This window comes from Salmo salar, chromosome ssa15, assembly GCF_905237065.1.
Source record: "Salmo salar chromosome ssa15, Ssal_v3.1, whole genome shotgun sequence".
Classification (NCBI taxonomy): Eukaryota; Metazoa; Chordata; class Actinopteri; order Salmoniformes; family Salmonidae; genus Salmo; species Salmo salar.
Genome location: NC_059456.1, coordinates 31,400,981 through 31,419,999, shown reverse-complemented (window position 1 = coordinate 31,419,999; position 19,019 = coordinate 31,400,981). Strand labels below are relative to the sequence as shown.

At 44.6% G+C, this 19,019-nt stretch overlaps 1 protein-coding gene across 3 annotated transcripts in view; it reads left to right on the top strand.

The window, feature by feature from the left end:
• LOC106571247 (rho guanine nucleotide exchange factor TIAM2) overlaps positions 1-16,955 on the top strand; it is a 62,811-nt gene extending 45,856 nt beyond the window's left edge. For 2 of the 3 annotated variants that reach the window (XM_045695620.1, XM_014144051.2), the window contains 17 exons: positions 1,429-1,491; positions 3,856-4,026; positions 4,587-4,691; positions 4,924-5,002; positions 5,173-5,262; positions 5,509-5,718; positions 7,050-7,153; positions 8,882-9,094; positions 9,927-9,995; positions 10,405-10,530; positions 10,788-10,896; positions 11,183-11,362; positions 11,754-11,872; positions 15,037-15,145; positions 15,289-15,347; positions 15,446-15,624; positions 15,770-16,955. In XM_045695620.1, coding sequence (XP_045551576.1) covers positions 1,429-1,491; positions 3,856-4,026; positions 4,587-4,691; positions 4,924-5,002; positions 5,173-5,262; positions 5,509-5,718; positions 7,050-7,153; positions 8,882-9,094; positions 9,927-9,995; positions 10,405-10,530; positions 10,788-10,896; positions 11,183-11,362; positions 11,754-11,872; positions 15,037-15,145; positions 15,289-15,347; positions 15,446-15,624; positions 15,770-16,415 — 2,631 coding nt within the window. In that variant the 3' untranslated portion in view covers positions 16,416-16,955. The remainder of the gene's footprint in view (positions 1-1,428; positions 1,492-3,855; positions 4,027-4,586; positions 4,692-4,923; positions 5,003-5,172; positions 5,263-5,508; positions 5,719-7,049; positions 7,154-8,881; positions 9,095-9,926; positions 9,996-10,404; positions 10,531-10,787; positions 10,897-11,182; positions 11,363-11,753; positions 11,873-15,036; positions 15,146-15,288; positions 15,348-15,445; positions 15,625-15,769) is intronic. The other variant, XM_045695621.1, reaches the window with a different exon arrangement.
• The last annotated feature ends 2,064 nt before the right edge of the window (positions 16,956-19,019 follow it).

Sequence of the window (19,019 nt, the reverse complement as noted above, 5' to 3'; positions counted from 1 at the left end):
AATATTGAGTTGCACCCCCTTTTGCCCTCAGAACAGCCTCAATTCGTCAGGGCATGGACTCTACAAGGTGTCAAACGTGACTACAGGGATTCTGGCCCATGCTGACTCCAATGCTTCCCACAGTTGTGCCAAGTTGTCTGGATGTTCTTTGGGTGGTGGTCCATTCTTGATACACACAGGAAACTGTTCAGCATGAAAAACCCAGTAGCGTTGCAGTTCTTGACACAAACCAGTGCACCCGGCACCCTACTACCATACCCCATTCACAGGCACATCTTTTGTCTTGATCATTCACCCTCTGAATGGAACACATACTCAATCTGTGTCTCAATTGTCTCAAGGCTTAAAGATCCTTCTTTAACCTGTCTCCTCCCCTTCATCTACAATGATTGAAGTGACATCAATAAGGGATCATAGTGTTCACCTCCATTCACCTGGTCAGTCTATGTCATGGAAAGAGCATAATGTATTGTACACTCAGTGTATAACATGACGGCCTCTGATCTCTGTACACAGGTCAAATGTACAGTAGTGCCCAGATCCGTACATGATTCCCTCTGTAGTCATGGGGCAGATAGGAAGAGATCTCCCAGCAGTGAAGTTGTTTGTTATGAGGCTGAGTCAGAGAAAGCTTCATCTCACTGTAGAGGCCAGCTAGACCACTCAATGGAACAGAGATGGAACAGACATGAGAAGCCACATGTGGTTAATTGTTGTAAGCTGCAGCATGCCAGCCCAATGGCGACAAACAGATGGTCTGTGTAAACCGCCGTGCCGTCCCACTAAACGTCCTACAGCCCCACATTTACCAAAGGGAATCTACTCTACCCCCTTCTCTCTGCTAGAACAGCAGTTTGTTTTTATTGTAGGGTGATTGGGGGTTGATCACTTTAAGAGCCTTGTAATTGCTTCCAGAGAGATGTAATGTCAGTGAGTGAAATCAGCCAGTCAAATCAGCCAGTCAGAAAAGGTACAGATGTAAAATGACTAGATCATTCAAGCATTTTGTGTCCTTTGTACTGCGATTGTTGTTTAGTTCCAGTGAGCTGTTGGCATTTGTTGACACAGGTATGGTATCTTGTCTCTGTGGTGGTCCTGCCTGCTGCTGGTGGTGGTATTGGTATCTCTGCTGAGGGCAGACTGGTATCTGGGTGGAGGGGAGACAGTCTCCATCCCTGCCAGCCTGATGAGGGCCGTTCCATCTGCCTGACTCCCAGACCTGTAATTTCAGCATCACCAAACCCATTATTTCTTCCCATAGATCCTCCCGAGGCTGATTTAGGTCTCAATCTGGATCCGAATAGTATCAAAGCCTTTGGTTTTAGAGAGATCATTTTTAATTATATGTAAATATAGACCAGGTAGTTATTTTTAGTGTGCATTTTGCTCCTTGATTACTTATGAATGTGTGTGTTTTCCATATTGCAGGTTGTTGAAGGACAAAGTGTTGGAGTGCCTGCTGTCCATATCCTCAACCACAGCAGCTCTGAGGTACAGTAAGCACTTTGTCTGGAAAACATTTTCCAACATGTTAACTCACCATTTCTGCAACCAGTGGAAATATGTGAACACTTCATCTTTCACTAGCTAACCATATTGCAATATTCTATTCAATAACTTTAGTTTGTCATGGATACATTTGATACATCAACCTTTTTCCTCTTTGTTGAAGAAAGTCTCCTATGTTTGCTCTAGAACCAGGTTTTAGGGAGAAGTGCATCCAAAATGCACTATACAGTGCACTACTTTTGACCATGGCACATAGTAACCAGAGCCCTATGGGTATTGCACGATATAGGGAATAGGGTACCATTTGGGACCTAGTCGAGGAGTATTGTTGTTGATCAATCTCAGCCCAATAGGGGATAGTGAGGGTGGGGGGATGGAGAAATGGAGGGGGGCTTTCTATTCACACGGGGTCGGGGTCGGGGTTAGCACAGCTGTCACAGCAGCATCCTGATATGTTGACACTGCTTCATGCAAACAGGCAGGTGTGAGGAGGGCAAAGAGCCCTTCGAGGGTCTGGGGGGATGGTGGGGTTAGGCCGACGGAGAATTCCATTGTCACCTAGTGACAGCCCTCTGTACGGCCAGAGAATGGGACACCCCCCCCCCCCCCCTCACTGACCTGTTGTTGTGTGCTTTCAATGTCTTGGCTTTAGTTCGATAGACACACAGGTCAGCTGAGACTGGCATGAAAACACACACTTCTATTGGGGTTTTAATTAAACATCTACAAATGATAGATTTCGTTAATGCAGGTTTATTCTTTGTCATAGTGTATTAATATTATAAGAATAATATCTTGTGGCAAAAGTCACAGAATTCAGAACTTTTCACCACAATGCCAAGAGAGATGTTATATACCTATTATCAGTTTACCTCTCTAGGGGAGGTGGGACCAAATCGTCCCACAATATTCAACAGCCAGTGACAAATCAGAGCGCCAAATTTAAAACACCAAAATGTCATAATTCAAAGTTTTCAAACATAGGACTATTTTACACCATTTTATAGATACACTTCTCCTGAATCGAACCACGTTGTCCGATTTCCAAAAGGCTTTACAGCGAAAGCAAAACATTCGATTATGTTAGGAGAGTACATAGACACAAATAATCACACAGCCATTTTCCAAGCAAGCATATATGTCACATAAACCCAAACCACAGCTAAATGCAGCACTAACCTTTGATGATCTTCATCAGATGACACTCCTAGGACATTATGTTATACAATACATGCATGTTTTGTTCAATCAAGTTCATATTTATATAAAAAAAACAGCTTTTTACATTAGCATGTGATGTTCAGAACTAGCATACCCACCGAAAACTTCCGGTGAATTTACAAAATTACTCACGATAAACGTTGACAAAATACATAACAATTATTTTAAGAATTATAGATACAGAACTCCTTTATGCAATCGCTATGTCCGATTTTAAAATAGCTTTTCGGCGAAAGCACATTTTGCAATATTCTGAGTACATAGCTCGGCCATCACGGCTAGCTAATTTGACACCCACCAAGTTTGGGGCTCACTAAACTCAGAATTACTATTAAAAAAATTGGATTACCTTTGCTGTTCTTCGTTAGAATGCACTCCCAGGACTTCTACTTCAACAACAAATGTTGTTTTGGTTCCAAATAATCCATAGTTATATCCAAATACCGCCGTTTTGTTCATGCGTTCAGGTCACTATCCGAAGGGTAACGCGCGAGCGCATTTCGTGACAAAAGATTTCAAAATATTCCATTACCGTACTTAGAAGCATGTCAAACGCTGTTTAAAATCAATTTTTATGCTACTTTTCTCGTAAAATAGCGATAATATTCCAACCGGGCAACGTTGTATTCATTCAAAGGCTGAAAGAAAAAAAATGGAGAAGTCTCGTGAATGCGCATCTCAGTCTCACTGTCCCCAGGCTGACCTCTTACAAACAGAGCTGTTGTACTTTGCCCAGAGACAGCAGATTCCACTTTCTGGCGGCTTTAGAGAGCCAATGGAAGCCTTAGAAAATGTCACGTTACAGCACAGATGCTGTATTTTCGATAGTGATGCAACAGAAGGACAACAAATTGTCAGACAGGGCACTTCCTGTATGGAATCTTCTCAGGTTTTGGCCTGCCATATGAGTTCTGTTATACTCACAGACACCATTCAAACAGTTTTAGAAACTTTAGAGTGTTTTCTATCCAAATCTACTAATTATATGCATATTCTAGTTTCTGGGCAGGAGTAGTAACCAGATTAAATCGGGTACGTTTTTTATCCGTCCGTGAAAATACTGCCCCCTATATCACAACAGGTTAAGAAACCTAAATGAACTCATCCCTCTTTGTTTCTCCATAGCAGAGATTGGACGCTCTTGCCAAAATGCAGTTGACAGCACCACCTAAAGGCAGCCCTTGGTACAGCAGTTTGCAACCTCCAGTCTGTGTGAATTTGCCCGAAAGCCAAACAGTTACTCTGCACATCAAACCCGATTTCCTCGTATCAGATGTGCTATCTTTGGCCTGTAAGGTAAGCATACTGCATCTATCGCCTCATTATTAATACATTTCAACACTCTCCTAACTCTGAAGTCAGCATTTTGCAGTGAATTCTCCAGTGACTGATATGGATGTTAAAGGCAAACCGGGAATGATAGAAGAGAATTGTACTGAACAGCTACTAGTTTAATTGCTCTGGATTCCTCAATAATTCATGCTTTCTCTCCATAGAAATTTCATTCACTACAGCATCATTTTAGCTGGTAGGGAACATGTAGAGTGTTAGTGGTTGTGCGGGAGTGTAGCTAGCTACCGTAGCTGAAGACACTGAACATTTCTGACACACTGAGGCGACGTCACTAATGGCACCCTATTCCCTATATAGTGCACTACTTTTAAACACAGCCCTCTATGGGTCTTGGTCAAAAGTAGTGCACAACATAAGGAATAAGGTGGCATTCTGGACGTAGCCTCATTGTTTCCTGGTCAAAAGTAGGTCACTACATAGGGATTAGGGAGCCATTTGGGCCCATAGGGATTAGGGAGCCATTTGGGTCGCACATTGACTCGTCCACTTGGGTCTTGAACTAGGACAGGCACCTGGACCCGAGCCAGCACTGCCTGCGTGTGAGAAGGCTGGTGGGTCAGGACACAGAGACCAGCTCCCCAGCACTCACAGACCCGCTACGAGACCTGGTAAGGCCCCAGCTATACAGTAGCAATTCACTGATACAAGCATTCATTGATTTATTCAGTCACTTATTGTATTGTGTCTCTGAGTCAATACTTGCTACAATTTAAGATTAAACCATAATTCCAGGATTATTATAATTTTGTTTCAGAGACAACATTTCTGGCCCCTTTAGGAAGTACATTGATTATGTGTTGATGAGTTCTTCTTCACTCTTCTATGTTCTTCTTCTGAAAGGTGTATGATGAGCTAGAGGTCTTCCCGCTCAATGTTTTCACCATACAGCTGTCCCGCCCAAACACAGCAGTGGACTTTGGTGAGTAGGGATTGTGTGGAGTGGGGATTGTGTGTGTGTGTTTGTTTGTTTGTTTGTGTCTGTGTCCGTGTGTGTTTGCAAAAAAATTGCTTATTTACACTTCGGTTGCCTTATTACAGTATAATATCATGTGTTACTCTGTTTTAACCTCTGACCTATCCCACCTGTAGGCTTTGCTGTGACGGGCCATATAGACGGAACCAGGAAAGGCCATGTCTATGTGAGTGAGGTCACTCCAGAGGGACTGGCTTTCACTGATGGTACGTCAATTCATAGTTATGGTGTGCTGGCGCTCTGACCAAGATGTAAAAAATTGTCTGGACCACTGTCCTAGGAATGTAAAGCTACAATAGTAAAGGTGGTTCAAGATGGCAGCTTAATTCAATTCATTATTTAACATGGATAAATAATCAGACTTTATTTCAGGAATAGAACACAGTACTGGTGATGTATCTTACCTAGTGACAAACACTAACAGTCTGATTAGTAATGTCTCGTTCCCTCAGGTCTGAGAGTGGGGGATGAGATCCTGTTTCTGAATGGGACCGGTGTGTCCTCCCTGGACATGGGTCTGATGCACCTGTTGTTCAGCCACAAGACCCTCCATCTGTTGCTCAGACGAGAGGACACGACCACTGAGGACCATACCTCTGTCTGGCCAGACTGTGGCCCCTGGCAGCCAGCACCACCCAGCCACTGTGGCCCCTGGCTTACAGGTATAGAAAGCACATTCTATATAAATGTTTGTGGTCATACGCACATCCTTAAAAACATAGGTGCTGGGCTAATAAAGAATACTAGCATAGAACAAGAAGGCCCACACACTGTCAAAGCTCCCAATTCACCGCTTTATTGACAACGTTTTAAACGGGACTTCTTGTTCTAAAGATTCTAAAGTTCACATTCCTCATCTTCATAGATACTATTATTGACATTGGGCTACTTCTTAACCTATTTGAACTAACTCAACATTTGGTTTACTGGAGGGCATTCAGTGTCTTCTACCGGCAGGTTTTCTTTTTTCAGCACTAGAGGGCCTCAGGCCAAAGTATCTTTGATAAGCCAGTGTGTCTGTTGAGGGGAATGCCATGCTGCCCAGCCAATTCCGCAGAGTGTTTAGGCCTGGCTGGAGACATTCAAATGCCTCATGCTGATTCAATTAAGAGGATGTGAAGACAGCTGGCATGTCTGACTGGTCTGGGCAGCGCGGTCACTCCATGATGGAGCTAGCTAGGATCATTATTGTCTTCATTACATCATGCAATAGTATGTGATTAGATCACTGATTACTGGCATGAGCATAGACCATCATTAAATCATTGACAAACAAAGTTTATATATATTGCTGAAAAACAGATACTGAATTTACACTGAGTATGCCAAACATTAGGTAACACCTTCCTAATATTGAGTTACAGGAAACTGTTGAGCGTGAAAAACCTAGTAGCGTTGCAGTTCTTGACACGTACACAATCCATTTTTCAGTTGCCGTAAGGCTTAAAAATCCTTTAACAACCTGTCTCCTCCCCTTCATCTACACTACTTGAAGTGGATTTGACAAGTAGCATCAATAAGGGATCATAGCTTTCACCTGCATTCACCTGGTCAGTCTATGTCATGGAAAGAGCAGGTGTTCTTAATGTTTTGTACACTCAGTGTATAATGATAGTCTCTATTCTGTCTAAAACAGATGATAAAAACTTTTTTATTCCTGTTGGTGTGAGGCCAAGTAAGCTGTATAAGACCCCTGCGAGAGTAGGTGTGAGGCCAAATGAATTGCTCCTGCCTGCTGGGCTTGTAGTGAAGCCAGATCGATGGTGGCTGACACCAGTCAGGTGCACTTAACCTCCCTGCCAGTACAGAACATCCACCATCCATCCCACGGACTGCTGTAAAACTGCCTCCAGTGCTTTAAACCAGGAATTCCCTCTCAGCACCTGTATGTGTGTGTGGGTGTGTGTGTGTGGGGGGGGGTACTGTGTGTGTGTTTGTGCACATGCTTTCTGGCCCATCTTTAATCATTCTGTCCTGTCTGCTTATCTCTCAGATATGCCGCTGCCCCAGGAGCTTCCAGACTGCTCTGTGACGTCTCCCTTTCAGGAGCTGTCACAACAACCACAACCCGCTGATGGGACGGAGCAGCTCGGCCAGGTGAGATAGAGTGTGTGTGTGTGTCAGGTGAGGGTTAAGAGCAACGAGTGGTGTGTTTGGTGGCGTGTCCTGTGTTGGTGATCAGGGCACCTGCTAAAATGAGATGAGTGGCCAGGAGAGTACTGGCTGAGTGGCCAGGAGAGTACTGGCTGAGTGGCCAGGAGAGTACTGGCTGAGTGGCCAGGAGAGTACTGGCTGAGTGGCCAGGAGAGTACTGGCTGAGTGGCCAGGAGAGTACTGGCTGAGTGGCCAGGAGAGTACTGGCTCAGGTTCCACATACTCCAGGGATGAATGGCTACCAGGGGAGGTCAGAATGCCCAGCCTGGCGGGTAGCATGTTGTTTCTGTCCAGCTCCACCAGTGGGGCTATGTGCTGGGTTCTGCCCCAGGAGGATGAGGTGGGGGTGGGGGACTTCATCCCTGGGACTTTCACCCTGCCGTCTCTCAGGCAGTCCCTGAAGGACATGCTGGCCGGGCTGCTGGATGAGGTCATCTCCTGTGTGGCCCGCGAGCAGGCAGCCGACAGGATCGCTCTGCTGGTTGTACTGTAGCTACTGTAATGTAGTGCCTCTCTGTATTGTAGTTACTGTACTGCAGGGTTGGAGTCAATTCGAATTGAAGTCACTCAATCCAGGAAGTGGTTTGAATTAAAACATTTCAAATTCCAAAAAACATTTGAAATAATTAGCTTCAATTAGCTTCTCCTTTACAGTTTATTGAGAAATCATTGAAAACAGATGCGATTATTGAATTGAAATTTGAGTTTATTTCCTGAATTGACTGACTTCAATTTGAATTGACCTGCTGCATTGTACTGCACTAATGATGTATTGGTACTCTAGCTAGTGTTGTTCTGGTGTTATTGCTTGGGAAGGAGAGTTTTTACTGTTCAGGTCATACTGAAGGTATAACTTATAGGCTACATAGGCTACACAGAGAACACATGTTACAGGAAATAATAAGCCCATACATGTTCATACTTATTTTCACCTTCTTTGTCCACGTTTGCTTCTATTTCAGAGGGTATTTTAAAGCTGGATTGCAGCACAGCACAACAGTCCTAACCAGAGGGATTTATCAGTTTGTCAGCACTTTATTATAGCCTGACAGGAGAAATTATGATGACAAATGGGCAAAGCTCTGGCTCGGGATCCTTCCTGCTACTGGGGGTTGCCTGGTGTGTGTGTGTTTACCGCTGATTGTGCTGCCTTTCTTTGGCAAATCTACTGAAGATCTTTGAGTGAAAGTGGTGTCAATGTGGATGGATGGAAGTATATGATGTGACATGCTTGTTCAGTAACTAGACTCCCGGTTATGTATCAGATATCATGCTGTTAGTTGCTCTGTCTCATGTCTTATGAAAAACGTAATAGCAGTGTTTACCCACAGTGTCCAAATCTCTCTGATCCTGTTTTGCCCATGATACAGCAGCCTGGTTTAAACCTATGGGTCATCGTCAAAAGTAGTGCACTATTAGGGAATAGGATGTCATTTAGGATATAGACCTGGCTCTCTGCACTTTCTGCCTCTCCAAATACAGAGGTTTGACAGACATGCTCTCGGAACTACAGAAGGGGTCGATGATTTAAACTGGCATTATGATTAGGTGCTTGTCGCAGTCGATTCAGGGCTGAGTTGTAACTTAACTCCCCAGAGTAAAGGGTAGTCATTTGATATTCAGAGCTGAAATGAGAATCTCTCCTAACTCGTCTCTCTTCTGTTTCCTCAGAATGTTGAGACGGCGTGCTCGCTGAACCAGACCTTCCCAGAGGGCCGTGGGGTAGCGGGGGCAGTGGTGGTGGAGGGCCAGAGGAACCCATACTCCATGGAGCCCCCTGGTCCCCAGACCCAGAAGCCCCCCTGCCCCAGACACATGTCCATCTCCGAGAGGCTCTGTAAGGTCATACAGGAATTGGTGGACACAGAGAAATCCTACGTCAAGGTAGACACCTGGCCCATTATTCACCAAGTGTCTCAGAGTAGTAGTTATGATCTAGGATCCGTTTAGCCTTTTAGATAATGATGAATAGATGATATGAACAAGAGGAACCTGATCCTAGATCAGCACTTCTACACAAAAGAGAGGTCAGGGCCTGTGTTCATGACGTGTATCAGAGTAGGAGTTATGATTTAGGATCACTTTTGCCTTTTAGATAGTAATGAATGGACAGAGGGGATCTGATCCTAGATCAGCACTCTTGCTCTGAGACACTTTATGAACACAGGGCAGCAGAATGTGAGGGACCTATCTAAGAGAATGCTGGAACATCCTCTCTGGGGATTTATAATTGATGGTCTCTCTTTATTAATGATCTGCCCGTTAATGAATGGTCTCTAAGTGGCTGTTTGTTAATGATCTCCAGTAGCATTTAGTGTAATGCATATTTATTTACCCTCAGTTTCTTTAACGCCCATGTGTCAGGCTGAGGAGAATGATGATGTCACTGTCGAATAGTGATGATGTTTCAGTCTAGTAGTGATGATGTCATAGTCTGATAGTGATGATGTCACAGTGATGATGTCACAGTGGGATAGTGATGATGTCACAGTCTGATAGTGATGATGTCACAGTGATGATGTCACCGTTGGATAGTGACGATGTCACTGTCTGATAGTGATGATGTCACGGTCGGACAGGGATGATGTTTCAGTCTAGTAGTGATGATGTTATAGTCTGACAGTGATGATGTCACAGTCAGATAGTGATGATGTTATTGTTGGTTAGTGGTGAAGTCACAGTCTAATGAAGTTCCTTCTCTGTCTCTGTCCCTCAGGACCTGGGTTGTCTGTTTGACATCTACCTGACGCCTCTACAGAGTGAGACCTTCCTCAGCCACGATGAGGTACAGTACAGATGGGTGTGGACAATTAAAAAAAATTCTAAACGCATATCAAATACAATAACATTACAGTATGTGCTTATTTGATTATGACTTGTTTGTAAACTGTATGTTAGTGTGACAACCGGGGTTTGAACCCGGGTGTTAGGGAGTTAACTCAAGTCTTCAGATCTCAGACAAGTCTATCCATCATATGAGCATGGTTCCCAACCACCTCTGTTACATTAGCACCTCTGCTACATTACATTAGCTAAATCTCTTTCCATCTTCTATTCTGTACTTTTTTAGCATTTTAATTTGCTATGTAGTGTATGTACAGTAGCTAAATGGTGCCAATAAAGGCTTTCTAATGATCAATAATCTTCTGTCCTCTAGTTCGTTTCTAACTGTTGTCACCTCCTCCTTCCACTAGATGGAGTCTCTGTTTGGCAGTCTGCCTGAGATGCTGGACTTCCAGAGAGTGTTCCTACACACCCTGGAGGAGCGCATCGCCTCCTCCCCCAACTTCAACTCCCTGGAGACCCCGGAACAATTCAAGGTACAGTATATCCACAACAAGTCTGGTGATATGTGTGAAATGGCACCCTATTCCCATAGGGTTCTGGTCAAAAGTAGTGCACTATATAGGGAATAGTGTGCCTTTTGGAACACATATTGGAGGTCTAGTGGGAAAGCTTCACATTTCATTAACAGGATGTTACTTAGCCTACTGATTGCAGTGTTAGTCAGCGGTAGGCCTGTTTGATGTTTACAGGAAGTGACTGCATTCTCTCTTCTTTTTCTTTCTGCATCCAGAAACTTCTTCTCTTGGTGGGGGGCTCCTTCCTCTACTACGCCGACCACTTCAAGCTCTACAGCGGCTTCTGTGCCAACCACATCAAAGTCCAAAAGGTTCTGGAACGAGGTAAGGCTGATAGCTATGCTACCTCATGTACAGTAGATCTGAACATCCCACTTACAGTTCTCGGTTCAACCACAGGCTGGAAAATGCCATCTAAGTAAAAAGTCTGTGAAAAAAAAAGTCTCTGAGGATCAAAAGCCTGCTTTCTCATCTACACTAGACCAGAATATCCCGTCTACTCAGTTAATCATAAAATGCCATCTGAAAAGCCAGTGCAAAGGCAGGGAATCAATACCTGCTTTGCCATTCATCCACACACTTAGCCTAAGTCCTAATTTCCGGTTTACAGCGAAGACGGACCGGGCCTTCAAGCAGTTTCTGGAGGCGAGAAACCCCACCAAGCAGCACTCATCCACCCTGGAGTCCTACCTCATTAAGCCAGTCCAGAGAGTGCTCAAGTACCCCCTGCTGCTCAGACAGCTGGTCTCCCTGACAGACTCAGAGAGCGAGGAGCACAGCCACCTCACAGGTAGGACTACATATGACATGGCTTATGTATGAGCATGCATAGACTCATACAGGGACGTACACACACACACACACACACACACACACACACACACACACACACACACACACACACACACACACACACACACACTGAAACCATAAGACACACAGCACACACCCATTGCCAGGTCTGTCTGATGTGCTAGGCTTGAGCTCTATTGACGTGTGCTGTAACACTTCACCGTCTGTCTGTCTGTCTGTCTGTCTGTCTGTCTGTCTGTCTGTCTGTCTGTCTGTCTGTCTGTCTGTCTGTCTGTCTGTCTGTCTGTCTGTCTGTCTGTCTGTCTGTCTGTCTGTCTGTCTGTCTGTCTGTCTGTCTGTCTGTCTGTCTGTCTGTCTGCGTCCATCAGAGGCCCTGAGAGCCATGGAGAAGGTGGCCAGTCACATCAATGAGATGCAGAAGATCTACGAGGACTACGGAACTGTGTTTGACCAGCTGGTGGCAGAGCAGAGTGGCCCTGAGAAAGAGGTAGAGTATAGCCACCACACATACCATTATATGAGTGATATTACAAAAGATATTGGTCCTCTGTGGCTCAGTTGGTAGAGCATGGTGCTTGCCATGCCTGGGTTGTGGGTTTGATTCCCGCTGGGGCCTCCCATATGAAAACGTATGCAATCATGTGATTGTATGTTGGTTGTACATCATTTTGGATAAAAGCAAAGCAGTCTGCTAAATGACATACAGTTGAAGTCGGAAGTTTACATACACCTTAGCCAAATACATTTAAACTCAGTTTTTCACAATTACTGACATTTAATCCTAGTAAGAATTCCCTGTCTTAGGTCAGTTAGGGTCACCACTTTATTTTAAGAATGTGAAATGTCAGAATAATAGTAGAGAGAATGATTTATTTCAGCTTTTATTTCTTTCATCACATTCCCAGTGGGTCAGAAGTTTACAAACACTCAATTAGTATTTAGTAGCATTGCCTTTAAATTGTTTAACTTGGGTCAAATGTTTCAGGTAGCCTTCCACAAGCTTCCCACAATAAGTTGGGTGAATTTTGGCCCATTCCTCTTGACAGAGCTGGTGTAACTGAGTCAGGTTTGTAGGCCTCCTTGCTCACACACACTTTTTCAGTACTGCCCACAAATTTTCTATGGGATTGAGGTCAGGGCTTTGTGATGGCCACTCCAATACCTTGACTTTGTTGTCCTTAAGCCATTTTTCCACAACTTTGGAAGTATGCTTGGGGTCATTGTCCATTTGGAAGACCCATTTGCGACCAAGCTTTAACTTCCTGGCTGATGTCTTGAGATGTTGCTTCAATATATCCACATCATTTTCCTACCTCATGATGCCATCTATTTTGTGAAGTGCACCAGTCCCTCCTGAAGCAAAGCACCCCCCCCCCCAACATGATGCTGCCACCCCCGTGCCTCACGGTTGGGATGGTGTTCTTCGGCTTGCAAGCCTCCTCCTTTTTCCTCCAAACATAACGATGGTCATTATAGCCAAACAGTTCTATTTTTGTTATATCAGACCAGAGGACATTTTTCCAAAAGTACGATCTTTGTCCTCATGTGCAGTTGCAAACCGTAGTCTGGCTTTTCGATGGTGGTTTGGAGCAGTGGCTTCTTCCTTGCTGAGCTGCCTTTCAGGTTATGTCGATATAGGACTCGTTTTACTGTGGATATAGATACTTTTGTACCTGTTTCCTCCAGCATCTTCACAAGGTCCTTTGCTGTTGTTCTGGGATTGATTTGCACTTTTCGCATCAAAATACGTTCATCTCTAGGAGACAGAACGCGTCTCCTTCCTGAGCGGTATGACGGCTGCTTGGATCCCATGGTGTTTATACTTGCGTACTATTGTTTGTACCCGATGAACGTGGTACCTTCAGGTGTTTGGAAATTACTCCCAGGGATGAACCGGACTTGTGAAGGTCTACAATTATTCTTCTGAGGTCTTGGCTGATTTCTTTTGATTTCCCCATGATGTCAAGCAAAGAGGCACTGCGTTTGAAGGTAGGCCTTGAACTACATCCACAGGTACACCTCCAATTGACTCAAATTATGTCAATTAGCCTATCAGAAGCTTCTAAAGCCATGACATCATTTTCTGGAATTTTCCAAGCTGTTTAAAGGCACAGTCAACTTAGTGTATGTAAACTTCTGACCCGCTGGAATTGTGATACAGTGAATTAAGTGAAATAATCTGTGAGACAAAACAATTATTGGAAAAATGACTTCTTTCATGCACAAAATAGATGTCCTAACCGAGTTGCCAAAACTATAGTTTGTTAACAAGAAATTTGTGGAGTGGTTGAAAAACTAGTTTTAATGTCTCCAACCTAAGTGTATGTAAACTTCTGACTTCAACTGTATATACAAAGGTATGTGGACACCCCTTCAAATTAGTGGATTTGGCTATTTCAGCCACACCCGTTGCTGACAGGTGTATAAAATCGAGCACACAGCCATGCAATCTCCATAGACAAACATTGGCAGTAGAATGGCCTTACTGAAAAGCTCAGTGACTTTCAACGTGGCGCTGTCATTGGATGCCACCTTTCCAACAAGTAAATTCATCAAATTTCTGCCCTGCTAGAGCTGCCCCGCTCAACTGTAAGTGCTGTTACTGTAAAGTGGAAACGTCCAGGAGCAACAACAGCTCAGCTGCGAAGTGGTAGGCCACATAAACTCACAGAACAGGGCCGCCGAGTGCTGAAGCGAGTAAAAATTGTCTGTCCTCAGTTGCAACACTAACTACCGAGTTCCAAACTGCCTCTTGAAGGAACGTCAGCACAAGAACTGTTTGTCGGGAGCTTCATGAAATGGGTTTCCATGACTGAGCAGCCACACACAAGCCTAAGATCACCATGCGCAGGGAAAGCGCCAGCTAGAGTGGTGTAAAGCTCGCTGCCATTGGACTCTGGAACAGTGGAAATTCATTCTCTGGAGTGATTAATCACCCTTCACCATCTGACAGTCTGACGAACTAATCTGTGTTTCAATGCCAGGAGAACGCTACCTGCCCGAGTGCATAGTGCCAACTGTAAGGTTTGGTGAAGGAGGAATAATGGTCTGGGGCTGTTTTCATGGTTGGTGCTAGGCCTCTTAGTTCCGGTGGAGGGAAATCTTAATTCTACAGCATACAATGACATTCTATGCTTCCAACTTTGTGGCAACAGTTTGGGGAAGGCCCTTTCCTTTTTCAGCATGACAATGTCCCCGTGCACACAGCGAGGTCCATACAGAAATGGTTTATTGAGATCGGTGTGGAAGAACTTGACTGGCCTGCACAGACCCTGACCTCAACCCCATCGAACACCTTTGGGATGAATTGGAACGCAGACTGCGAGCCAGACCTAATCGTCCAACATCAGTGCTCGACCTCACTAATGCTCTTGTGGCTGAATGGAAGCAAGTTCCTGCAGCAATGTTCCAACATCTAGTGGAAAGCCTTCCCAGAAGAGTGGATGCTGTTATAGCAGCAAAGGGGGCACCAACTCCATATTAATAGCCATGATTTTGGAATGACATGTCCGACGAGCAGGTGTCTACATACTTTTGATCATGTAGTGTATATACATTATATTATAGTATTTTTATACAATTACATGAATCACAGAGTGAGCCCTTTAAACCACCAACCTCCCAGACTGTGTCCTCCTCTCTCCTCTCCAGGTTACAGAGATCTCCATGGGAGAGTTCCTCATCCACTCCTCATTAAAATGGCTCAACCCTCTCCCCTCCCTGGGTCGCATGAGGAAACATCCTGAGCTAACGCTGTTTGGTGAGTGGGGCTTTTTACAATGACGAGTTGAACCAGAATTACTGACTGTATGATATGGTGTTTAAATATGTTAAAATGTGTGTTTATTACAACAATCAAAAATATCTGACTTAAAATCCAGTTGCTCCTTCCTCTCTGCTCAGTTTTCAAGAGAGCAGTGATCCTGGTGTACCGTGAGCGCAGCAAGATGAGAAAGAGGATGGTGAGTCTCAAACACGTCTGATGAGCTGTACTGATGACTTCATGCTATATACATTTGATATGATGTCATTGGAGTTGTAATGAGTTTATGTGCTACAGACCACGTCACACTCAGGGGACCTGGAGGCCTTCAAGTTCCGCTGGCTTGTCCCGGTGTCGGCGGTGCAGGTCCGCCTGGGGAACGCAGCAGGAACGGAGAGCCCATGTATCTGGGAGCTGGTCCATACCAAGTCTCAGGTGGAGGGGAGACCTGAGACCGTGTTCCAGCTCTGCAGCAGGTGACAGATGACATTGAAAATGACAGAGATAATGAATGTTTTATCTGTCGTGAAAAAGCCAGAAGAACAAAACATATGCATTGGAATTAACATGGCAGTGCCTAATTGACTTGATCTCATATGGATCTATATGTGTCTTTTCCAGTGGTTTGGAGAATAAGGCCAGCGTAGTGAAAGCTCTTCGCTCCCTTCGAGACTGGACCTGTAGGCCCCTCCTATCAGAGAGAGGTTCTAGAGAGTACCTAGGCTCCCTCCGTAGGACCCAGCCTGCACCGGTCAGAGCCGGCTCCTGGAGAAGACAACAGGAACTGCAGGCCATGAGGACTGCAGGCCACCAGCACCACTCTGACGACGGCAGTGTGTCCAGTAGTGCAACCCAACCCTGCCCGGGAGACACCCACTCGGAGCCCCAGCTTCACAGCCGCTCCACCACGGGCCTCCCCAGCCTGGAGGGCAGCACGCTGGGCAAGAGGGCCCGGCTGTGCTCCCTGACCAGCGCCCTGGAGGCCCAGCTCCAGAGACTCAACTTCACAGAGGAGGCCGGGCCGAGGAGTGCTGCGTCCCAGCAGGAGCACCTCAGACAGGGGCCCCACCAGCCCCATCCTGCTGCCCAGAGGAGGGCTAGCAGTCTGCAGGGTCCAGGAGGGCAGGATAATGACCCCCAGTGTGTGGACCTTAACGCCCTACTGGGGAGGGACTTCAGTGTGCAGAGCCTGACCTCTGTGGTCAATGAGAACTGCTTCTATGACACAGTTATGGGGATCCAGAAGGCGGCCATTCCAACACTATAGGGGCCCTAGAAGTTTCCCCTACACGCTGATCTTGGGTCAGTTTTCCCCACTAATGGTTAACAATAGGATTGGTGGACAGCTGATCCTAGATCTGTACCGAGGGAAACTTCACCCGGAGAGCTGATGAACACTATAGAAGGTACACTCCTGTACCTGTCTAGACCCTCATCACACGGACTACATTAGTGCCTGGTCAAGGTACTATGGATGAGAAGATGAATCTCCTTAATGTGTTTACTCTGACTGGTGAGTAGGCTACGACTGAAGAACTGAGCTCTGATCACAGTTTCTTGACTTTGACTTAATCCTTTTATCTCCTAGTGGAGCAAAGGCCTTAAGATCACACTGTGACAGTATATACAGTGCATTTGGAAAGTATTCAGAGCCCTTGACTTTTTCCATATTTTGTTACGTTACAGCCTTATTCTAAAATTGATTGAAATTGTTTTTTTCCCTCATCAATCTACACACAACACCACATAATGACAAAGAAACAGGTTTTTAGACATTTTCTGAAATGTATTTTTTTTTTTTTTACTGAAATATCACATTTACTTAAGTATTCAGACCCTTTACTCAGTACTTTGTTGAAGCACCTTTGGCAGTGTTTACAGCCTTGAATCTTCTTGGGTATGACGCTACAAGCTTGGCACATCTGTATTTGGGGAGTTTCTCCCATTCTTCTCTGCAGATCCTCTCAAGCTCTGTCAGGTTGGATGGGGAGCATCGCTGCACAGCTATTTTCAGGTCTCTGCAGAGATGTTCGATTGGGTTCAAGTCCGGGCTCTGGCTGCTTAGGGTCGTTGTCCTGTTGGAAGGTGAACCTTCGCCCCAGTCTGAGGTTTTGAGTGCTTTGGAGCAGGTTTTCATCAAGGATCTCTCTGTTCTTTGCTCCGTTCATCTTTCCCTCGATCCTAACTAGTCTCCCAGTCCCTGCCGCTGAAAAACATCCCCACAGCATGATGCTGCCAGCACCATGCTTCACTATAGGGATGGTGCCAGGTTTCCTCCAGACGTGACGCTTGGCATTCAGGCCAAAAAGTTCAGTCTTGGTTTCATCAGACCAGAGAATCTTGTTTTTCATGGTCTGAGAGTCCTTTAGGTGCCTTTTGGCAAACTCCAAATGGCTATCATGTGCCTTTTACTGAGAAGTGGCTTCCATCTGGCCACTCTACCATAAAGGCCTGATTGGTGGAGTGCTGCAGAGATGGTTGTCCTTCTGGAATGTTCTCCCATCTCCACAGAGGAACTCTGGAGCATCGAGTTCTTGGTTACCTCCCTGACCAAGGCCCTTCTCCCCCGAATGCTCAGTTTGTCCATGTGGCCAGCTCTAGGAAGAGTCTTGGTGGTTCCAAACTTCTTCCATTTAAGAATGATGGAGGCCACTGTGTTATTGGGGACCTTCAATGCTGCAGAAATGTTTTTGAACTCTTCCCCAGATCTGTGCCTCAACCCAATTCCTTCGACCTCATGGCTTGGTTTTTGCTCTGACATGCATTGTCAACTGTGGGACCTTATATAGACCTGTGTGTGCCTTTCCAAATCATGTCCAATCAATTTAATTTACTACCGGTGAACTCCAATACAGCTGTAGAAACATCTCAAGGATGATCAATGGAAACAGGTTGCACCTGAGCTCAATTTCGAGTCTCATAGCAAAGGGTCTGAATGCTTATGTAAATAAGGTATTTCTGTTCGTTTTTTTAATAGTTTTGCACAAAAAAAAAACTAAAAACCTGTTTTCATTTTGTCATTATGGGGTATTGTGTGTAGATTGGTGAGGAAAAAATAACAATTTAACCCATTTTAGATTAAAGCTGTAACGTAACAAAATGTGTGAAAAGGGAAGTGGTCTGAATACTTTCCAGATCCACTGTGAAATGAGCGTCCTTTGTTTTGCTGCACTCTAAGCTCTGAACACAGTAGCCTATGTTCAATAACATTCCTCCGTACTCTTGTTTGTGAATATGATGCAGTATCTTAATCAGGAGCATTACATTTTCATGTATTTCTTGGCAAAAGCAGTTGTTAGTTAAAAACTGGAATTGCCTGAATTCTATTTATATTTTGTCTCAATATTATTTTGTTCATGTGTTAATATCCACATAAAAACAAAGACTAAGTGTCACATTTCGATTTAATTGGTTTTATTAAGTTAAAAGCTTTAAAGCTCTTTCTTATTTCAAGTGATTTGATGTATCACTTTAAAAATTGTTAACATGTTTTGTCATTATTCAGATGTATCTGAACTGTAATTTATTCTCTAATGTAAATTATTTTCATATACTCTTTCGGGTGGGACGTTTAAACAGGTGTCCTGACTCTCTGTGGTCACTAAAGATCCCATGGCTCTTATCATAAGAGTTGGGGTGTTAACCCCAGTGTCCTGACTAAATTCCCAATCTGACCCTCATACCATCACGGTCATCTAATCATCCCCTTCTCCTCTCCCCTGTAACTATTCCCCAGGTCGTTGCTGTAAATGAGAATGTGTTCTCAGTCAACTTACCTGGTAAAATAAGGGTTAAATAAATAGAAATTGTACAGGGATGGTAAAATGCTGTAATATTGAATAAAAAAACGGTCTCTTATACTAGAGTTGTC